Genomic DNA, 9,216 nt, shown 5'->3' on the forward strand with positions numbered 1-9,216 from the left:
TCAGTGGTTGTTGATGAAGAGAGATTTGGATGTCGTTTCAGCCATCCATGCTGACGAGCTGTTCAAAATACAGGCTTCGATTGCAACGCAGAGCCATGGTGATGATATTTTGGAGAATTCCACTTATCAAAAGATGGTTGATGAGTTAGTGGATTTTCATCAATTGGTGAAGAATCTACCAAATGGTTGGGATGCTCTTTTTGATGATAGTAACAATCCTGTTGTTACCGTTGCCCCTCAACCTTCTGCTGTTGTTCCAACTGAGCCTGCAGTTATGTCTACTGCCGCTGTTGTTAATCCAACAACATCTACCGAAGCAGTTGATCATCCAGCTCAAGCTACCTCTCAAATATATGAAGTTCTTGATTCTTTGAATGCCAAAACTAAAAGAACGACGGAGGATGATGATGATGATGAAATGGATGAATGTGAGCGCGTGTGGGCTGCATTTCAAAAATGCATCAGTAACAACAATGTTGTATCCAATGTGGATGTGAGTGTCTATGGCATAGAGGAAAACGTGTTGTTCATGTCTCCGTTTATGATTGCATTTGAAGATTTAATGAGACATCTTCCAGCATTTGTTCAAGAAGTTGTGGATTTTGCTGCTTTGTCTGATGGAGAGGGTATTTTGACTGAGTAAGTTGAAGTTTTTTCATTTCATAATTTATTGTTTTTCTGTATATGTGTTATAGTAACTTTATATTTGATATAGTATCTTTATATTTATTATAGTAACTTTATATTTTGATATAGTATCTTTATATCTGATATAGTTACCTATTATTATATACTATAGTTTCTTTCTATACTTTATAGTTTCCTTTTTATATTTTGTAGTTACCTTTTCTACTTTATAGTTCTCTTTTATATATAGTAGTTACCTTTTATACTCTATAGTTACCATTTGAATACTATAGTTACCTCTGTATTTTATAGTAACTTCATATACTATAGTTATGTTTTGTATACTATAGTTTCTCTATACTTTATAGTTACCTTCTATATACTGCAGTACCCTTTTATTTACTATAGTTTCCTTTTATATTCTATTGTTAATTTTATTTATTATAGTAATCTTTATAATATTTCTGACCTAGTTATTGTTTCTTTTTTATGTTTTTCAGTGATAAAGTTGTTGAATACAATCCGTTTATTGCGGTAGCAAGAGATGACATGTGGACACTTCCTTCTACCTTTGATATTCTTTTGATTCATGTTGAAGCATGGGCTTTCTTATTGAATGAAAATGAAAGGAATTCTGCTGGTTGTCCTCAGAAGCTGTTTTTAGGTGGCACATACTGTGCAAGTTATATTTTTAATAATATAGAATGTTAATAATTTTAATTTTTTTGGCCTTTGTTTAATTTTTCTTCTAATATTCATTTGCAGAAATATGTTGCTGCGTTGATTGAGAAATCAGACGATTCAAAAGTCCTGTCTGAATTGTCTGTTTGTCTTTCTTATGGTGTGAAAGATGTTAATGCAGTTCAATCTTTGAAAGATTGTAATATGGTATGATTTATATTTTCTTTATATAACTATATTATTTTTTATTTTTTGTCTCCTTTTTGTAGTTGTAATCTGTTGTTTTTCTTTTTTATATAGATTTTTGCTCCTGTTCTGATTGAAGATCCGAAGCATTACTACATGTTTGTGGTTAGTATGAAAGACAAAAGTGTCTATTTCATTGATAATATGGTTCTTGAACCCAAAGAGATTGAAGGAAGGAAGAAATCTTTTTCTGTCTTGGTAAGTTTTTTTTATAGCTACCTTATATTTATTGTAGTTACTTTATAAATGTTATAGTTACCCTTATACTAGTCTGAGTTTTTTTAGAGGAACTATATTTTTATAATGGCTACTATTTTTTTTAAACAGTAACTATGTTTTTAAAATAGTTACTATCTTTTTTAGAAAGTAATTTTAACTTTAAAACAGTATAAATAGTTAGTGTCTGATTTAATAGGATACTCTATGTGTACTATAGTTACTATATTATTTGAAAGGTTACTATATGGTGTGCAATAGTTACTATACTCTTTTAGAAATAATTATGTGTACAATATTTACTCTATGATTCCAAAGGTTACTATATGTTGTTAATAGTTACTATATGATTTTAATGGTTACTATATGATTTTAATACTTAATCCAGTCCTTATTGAATACAAATACTTTGTTTTGTACGGTGTTCTCCATTGGAAAAATTATTGAAAGAAATGGATAACATTCATCATGAAGATATTAGACGCTTCACATTTATCCCAGTTGGTGGTAATTTGAAGCGAGGTGCTTTTGACAAAGACTGTTGTGTCTATTTGATGATGTTTATGATGGTCTTTCATGGTGTTGAAACTATACAAGATGGTGTTGGAATTTTTGACTTTGATCCCTTGGCAGATGTAAGTTTCTGTGTTTAAATTAATTAATGGTATTTTTATTTTCTCATCATAGTTATTGTTTTGTTATTATAGTTACTGTTTTTATTCTAATAGTTTTTGTTCAAATATTTGCAGGAAGATTTCAAGAAGTTTCTCAGAACTTGTTTGTGTAGCACCATTGTGTTGTCAAATTTGAATGTTTACAGGGATGAATTTCTAAAACAAATGGTTGCATTTAGGGGAAACAGGAAACAAGATGTTTTGGATGCCTTAATTAAACAAAGGGAAGAGTTGACGCAGAAATACATGAATGACCCTTCAAAAATTGAAATTGTTGCAAAAAATAGTTCAGCAAGGAAATCCAAATATGTTGAAACAGAAGATGAAGCTGACACAGATGTCAATATTGAAGAGAAAGGACGTGGAAAAGGCGGGAGACGCGCTAGAGGAGGCAGACGCGGTAAGGGACGTGGACGAGGTGCTTCACGTGGTTAATAATGATTCTTGGTGAAAAAACAATTTAATTTTTTGTGTTAGTGTGTAGTCAAATTACTGTTTAGAAAGTACAATTAATTCTAATTTTGATATAGTTACTCTCAGTGATTTTTAATTGTTTGATATATGAGAGTAATTATAACTTTTGCAGTATTTGTGTCATATTGTTCAATTTACTAAGTACAAATATAGTTTCTATTTGAATGAAATAGTTACCTTTCTAAAAATATAGTTACTCTTATAAATTTGTAAGTCATATGATTGCACAACGAAAGTTACTATATTGTCAAAATAGTAACTATATTTTATAAACAGTTACTATATGTAAAGAAGGGTGACCACTATATGTGAAGAGTTAGTATATATAAATAGTGAATAATTTGGTGTATAAATCTAAATAGTTACTATCTTACAGATATAGTTATCTTTAATAAGATATAGTTACTCTCTTTTTTTATGGTATTTTATTATTTGATAAACATATAGTTACTATAAGTCATTTTGATTGCATAAAAAACGTTACTATATTTTTTTAGAATAGTAACTTTATTGTATTAAGAGTTACTATATTGTCAAAATAGTAACTACATTTTATAAAGAGATAATTTTCAGAATAGTAACTATATTGTATTAAGAGTTACTATATTGTCAAAATAGTAACTGTATTTTATAAAGAGATAATTTTCAGAATAGTAACTATTGTATTAAGAGTTACTTTATTGTCAAAATAGTAACTAATTTTATAAAGAGTTGTTATATTGTCAAAATAGTAACTATATTGTATTAAGAGTTAATATATTGTTAAAATAGTAACTATATTTTATAAAGAAATACTATATTGTCAAAACTATAATATAAACATTCAAGATATAGTTATTTTGTAAAAATTGTGTGTTTTATAAAGAGTTACTATACGTTCAGTATAGTAACTATGTATTGTAAAGGAGAACTATAGTATAAACACTCAATAAATTTGTTTAAAAGTGTTGAAGTAACTGTATATGATAATAAAACAAGAAAATCACTAAAATAGTTGTTCTTTAGGTGTAAATAGTTGAATATTTGGTGTCTTGGATCCAAATTCTTTGTGTTTCTTTTTTCCTTTCTTTGATGGCTGCTTGTAATTGTCATATTGACCCTTTATTCTCTTCTTACTTTTTCCTTTAGTATTAGCACGATCAGGATCAAGCACCATTGTTATTTCAGAATTAGTTGATTCCCCGTCTTGTGTTTCTCGTTGTGCTTCAGCTTTTGCCTTTTCTTGTTCTGCTATCTTTGCAGCTTCTTCTTTTGCCTTCCTTTCTTCTTCCTTTTTTATGATTTCATCAACTGCTTTATTATCCGTTTTAAACTTCTCCTCGATAAATTTTCTGGCCTTTGCTATCTTATGCCCTTTCAAAATTAAGTTATAGTATCTGTGGTATAAAGTTTAAGTGTTAAGTAAAATATCAACTGTAATTGTAACTATATGAAAATGAACTAATGTATATTGAAAAAATTACCTTCTGATCATATGTAATCTCTAACCAGTAAAATTGTTGATTTCCCCTTTCTCCCTTTTTATCGTATCAACCCTTTCCCATATCTGTTTTTTTGCATATCTAGTCCATCTTGTTGTTATGTAACGATCTGGAATTGTATTGATTGAATGTAAATGCAATATTCTCAAACAATGTTAGCACAACCATCCAGATTCTTCAAAGTTTTTGCATGTGCAAGTGACGGTTGAATCTTCCATTTTGAATTGAACTTCTTGCCTTGATCCTGTTAGATTATTTACATATAATATAATATTATTCAAAAGAACATCTAATCCAAATATTAAATAAAGATTTATAGTTTTTTTACGTGTTATTCCTCCTATCCACACCTCGAAAAATACTGTTCTTCCAACATTTCCCTTGAACTTTGCACTACTTGCCACAGAAAGCTTGAACTCTTCTTCAAAATCACGGAAAAGTGTTATCGTGTATATATTTGCTGCCTGGTTTAATATAGCACTCATACTTAGCTCCGAAGTAGGCATTCCCCTTGTACAGTCAAAGTCGTCTTTTTCTTCGGTTTTTCTCCATCGATTTATTGTAGCTTGAAAAATACTATAGAACTCTGTTAATGTTGTACTTTTATTTGCTTTAAATCCAACAGCATGGTTTGTACTTTCACTTCTTTGTGAAGAAAGTATACCGACAGAAAAAAAATCTTTACTTAAAGCTGTACACCATTTTTCTTTAAGACCATACAATCTGTTGAACCAGTCATCCTTTTCCAACTTAAAAGTGTTGATCATAGATTTCCAAGTTTCTTCAAAATCATTTGGTGTTATACACCCACTTAAACACTTGTAGAATGCATTTTTGAAGTTTTTATTAGACTTCAATAAACCAAACCTATTGTTTGCATTTTTACTCAAGTGCCACAAGCATAACCTGTGTCTTGAAGAAGAAAAAACCTGAAAAACAATAATGAATATCTATAGTTCCACAAAATAGTAACTATATTTTATAAAGAGTTACTATATTGTCAAAATAGTAACTATATTGTATTAAGAGTTACTATATTGTCAAAACAGTTACTAAATTTTATAAAGAGTTACTATAATTTCAGAATAGTAACTATATTGTATTAAGAGTTACTATATTGTCAAAATAGTAACTAAAGTTTATAAAGAGTTACTATATTGTCAAAATAGTAACTATAGTTTATAAAGAGTTATTATAATTTCAGAATAGTAACTATATTGAATTAGATTTACTATATTGTCAAAATAGTAACTATATTTTATAAAGAGTTACTATACTTGATCTCAAATTAAGATATAGTATTTTCTGAAAAAGAAACTATATTACATTAAGAGTTACTATATGTAAAGAAGGGTAACTATAAACAATAAATAGTAATGTTTTTAATTATACTCAGTAACTATATTATATAAGCAGTTACTATTTTCAAAAAAGGGAAACTATAAATTATAAAGAGTAATTATATGTAAAAGTTATAGTAATTACAAACAGTTACTATATGTAATAGACAGTAACTATAATATATGAAGAGGTACCTGTTCTATTCTAGCAGCAATAGCTGCATCTTGATCAGTGAAAATTGATATAGGGTGCTTTCCTCCCATAGCCTTCAGAAAAGTTTCAAACACCCAAACAAAAGATTATGTGGTTTCATCCCCAATGAAAGCACAAGCAGACATTGTATTTTTCCAATGGTTATTGATACCAACAAATGGAGCACATATGAGATTGTACTTATTTGTTCTGAATGTAGTATCAAAAACTAGAACATCTCCATATATTTTGTAATCTTCTCTCATCATAGAATCCCTCCAAAATAGACACTCAACTTTTCCTTCATCATTGAGTCTTACTCGGAAAAAGAACTCAGGATCTATTGATTGTAAGTCATACAGTTTGTTCACTAGTGTTTGTGAATCCTTGCCATCAATTTGCTTCATTTTTAACTTGTAGCAGTAGTTTAGATGATCAATCATCGTATGACCTACACAGTCGTCTCCACCAGTTTTTGTTGACATATATCTATAAGACTCCATTGGTCTTAGACCACATTCTGACATTGCCTCAATAGCTTCTTTTTTGGGCTCTGTCATTTGTCGTTCCGATCGGTGGAGATAATTACTTATTTCTCTTGTCAATGGGTGATTATGTAAACACTACATGCTTTTCTATTTCAAAATCTCCATTTTGGTTCATCTTTGCAAATATTTGAGCTTCACATTTTGTTCTTGTTATCATAACTCTCTTTCTCCTTTCTTTCTTCTTTGCATCTGATTGATCATCTTCATTTTTGAGTTCTTTGTTTTTAGGAGGGTCTCTTATTCCAGCAGCAGATCAGTAGAAGTATTTTCCATTAACAATTGTGGTTCCTTCTTTATATCTATTCTTCCCTTTTCGTACACTAAAACCAATAATAGCAGCATGTTTGCAATATAGATCATAAATCTCATCGGTTGTTTTCCTTGCTTCTCCAATTAAACTGCCATCTAATTCTTTATCAATGTTTTGTTCCTGCTCATTATTTGGATTTTCAAAGATGTTGTGGTTTGTATCAATTGAATGTATTATTGAACCTGTGCATATACCAATATTAGCTTAGTAATTCTTTATAAGTTATAGTTACTGTACAGTTAATATAAGTTCTTTCAAAAATAGTTGTTTCCTTTATGTTACTTTTTATATTTTATAGTTACTCTACAGTTAATATAGTTACTCTTTATATGTTACAGTTACTCTACAATTTATAAAGTTCCTCAGGATCTATTGATTGTAACTAAAGTTACTCTTTATATGTTATAGTTACTCTACCATTAATAAACTTACTCTTTATATGTTATAGTTACTCTACAGTTAATATTGTTACTGAGGATCTTTTTATTTTAAATAAAGTTCTGCTTTATATGTCATAGTTAATATAAGTTACTTTTTATTTAACATAGTTACCTTTTATAATAGTTACTTTACTATAAATATAGTTATTGTTATATGAGATAGTTACCAGGATCTATTGATGGTAAATAAAGTTACTATTTATATGTTATAGTTACTCTACTATTAATAAAGTTCCTCTGGATCTATTGATTGTTATAGTTACTCTACATTTAATATAGTTACTCTTTATATGTTATATATTAATCTATATTTAACATAGTTACTCAGGATCTATTGATTGTAAATAAAGTTCCTATTTATATGTTATAGTTACTATAGTTTATTTCTTATATAGATTATTTCTTTATGTGAAGTTACTCTATAATTAATATAGGTACCTTTTATAAATAATAGGTACTTTACTATAAATAAGTTATCATTATATGTGATAGTTACTCTTCATTTTATATGGTTACTGTTTATATTTTATAGTTACTCACAGTTAATATAAATCCTGTTTATATGTCATAGTTACTCTACAGTATATAGTTACTCTTTATATGTTATAGTTACTCTTCATTTTATATAATTAGTCTCTATATTTTATAGTTACTCTACAGTTACTATAAGTCCTGTCTATATGAGATAGTTACTCTACAGTAAACATAGTTTCTCTTTATAGGTATAGTTACTCTATGATAAATATAATTCCTCTTTATATGTTAGTTACTCTACTGCAATTATAATATGTTAATTATATCAAAATAACAGTTACTATATATTTATTAAGAGATACTATATCATACCTTCTCCAATGCAATGATTTGCAACCATAACTTGCTGAGATGTGCCTTCAACTTCATCTTCAACGTCATATACTTCTCTATGATTCTCTAAATTTTCTAAAATAATAATAATTACTCAATGAGTATGAAAGTTACTATAATTCTTCGTAGTTAGTTATTAGGATTCGAATATTACCGTCATCATTATACAATTTTTCTTCTATTGTGAGATTTAAATTGATATTCAAATCGATTAAATCGTCCTCCATTGTTGAAGCTCGAAGAGAGAGAAGTTGCTTGAGGGGGAGAGAAGCTGCTGCTGGAGGAGAGAGATTTCAATTTTAGGGTTTCGCGCATTCTGTTATTTTGGATCACGTGATTTCAAACGATTCAGCGCTGCAAAATTACTTAATTACCCTGGTCCATGGTAACCTTATGGTGGACCGGGTCCATGCAAGCGGAATTGATTTTTAGATGATTTTTTTAAACTTCTGCAATAAATCACCTTTGTCATCCACAAAGGTTAAGAATGAACTTTCTTGTTTTACATGGAGGAATTCCTAGAAAATTTGATTGCTCAAACTCAAATCAATGTTGATGGAGTGACCTTTCTAAAAGTTCAACACACAAAATAAATAAATATGGCAAAAGTAGATGTCCTTGTGCGATTGTACTTTATTTTGGGCTCAAATCTACAATGTACTCCTTCCATATCTTTGATCTTTCGGTTTCTATAAATATCGTTCTTATTTGATCTTTTTGTTTCTATTTTTGGACATTATTTTTTACCATAAATTTCTCCACCATCCCTTATTTAATTCATTCACACTTTTCCATTCACCCACCTAATCCCACTTTTATGATTTTTATTACTTTAATAAAAATATATTCTCTCTCTTTCATTTCTTTATTACTTTCCTTCATTTCTTTATTACTTTCTCTTACACCCAATCATTACAAGATTTCATTTTCTTATTTTACACCCCAAACTCCAAATAGGAACATAAAAAAGGAATGAAGGGAGTACAAAATAATTTTTAAAGTGTTATGAAATAGAGTGGCAAATCGTCAATTCAGAAAGAGATAAAGCCGTGCACGGAGATCCATTCATGCGCGTCACTAATTAGATGACGAGGCATTTGACTACCTTAAGAGAGTCAT

General features: G+C 28.9%; 2 protein-coding genes across 2 annotated transcripts; both read right to left on the reverse strand.

The window, feature by feature from the left end:
* Positions 1-4,544: 4,544 nt before the first annotated feature.
* On the reverse strand, positions 4,545-6,003 carry LOC110795582 (protein FAR1-RELATED SEQUENCE 5-like). Its single transcript, XM_056839666.1, has 3 exons — positions 5,935-6,003; positions 4,750-5,328; positions 4,545-4,643 (listed from the first exon to the last, which is right to left on the reverse strand). The coding sequence occupies exons 1-3, from the start codon at positions 6,001-6,003 to the stop codon at positions 4,545-4,547; spliced, it is 747 nt and encodes a 248-aa protein (XP_056695644.1).
* Positions 6,004-6,039: 36 nt separating this feature from the next.
* Positions 6,040-6,492, reverse strand: LOC110795583 (protein FAR1-RELATED SEQUENCE 5-like). Its single transcript, XM_022000601.1, has one exon. The coding sequence runs from the start codon at positions 6,490-6,492 to the stop codon at positions 6,040-6,042; it is 453 nt and encodes a 150-aa protein (XP_021856293.1).
* Positions 6,493-9,216: the final 2,724 nt, after the last annotated feature.

The sequence above is a fragment of the Spinacia oleracea genome, chromosome 3 (assembly GCF_020520425.1).
Source record: "Spinacia oleracea cultivar Varoflay chromosome 3, BTI_SOV_V1, whole genome shotgun sequence".
Taxonomy (NCBI): Eukaryota; Viridiplantae; Streptophyta; class Magnoliopsida; order Caryophyllales; family Amaranthaceae; genus Spinacia; species Spinacia oleracea.

Bases quoted from the DNA above. Each gene is read 5' to 3' on its own strand.
- LOC110795583 (XM_022000601.1), bottom strand. From the start codon at position 6,492: ATGACAGAGCCCAAAAAAGAAGCTATTGAGGCAATGTCAGAATGTGGT.
- LOC110795582 (XM_056839666.1), bottom strand. From the start codon at position 6,003: ATGGGAGGAAAGCACCCTATATCAATTTTCACTGATCAAGATGCAGCT. The intron at 5,329-5,934 runs GTACCTCTTCAT...ATTGTTTTTCAG, and splicing joins TTGCTGCTAGAATAGAACAG to GTTTTTTCTTCTTCAAGACA. The intron at 4,644-4,749 runs GTGTGGATAGGA...ATAATCTAACAG, and splicing joins GAAGAACAGTATTTTTCGAG to GATCAAGGCAAGAAGTTCAA.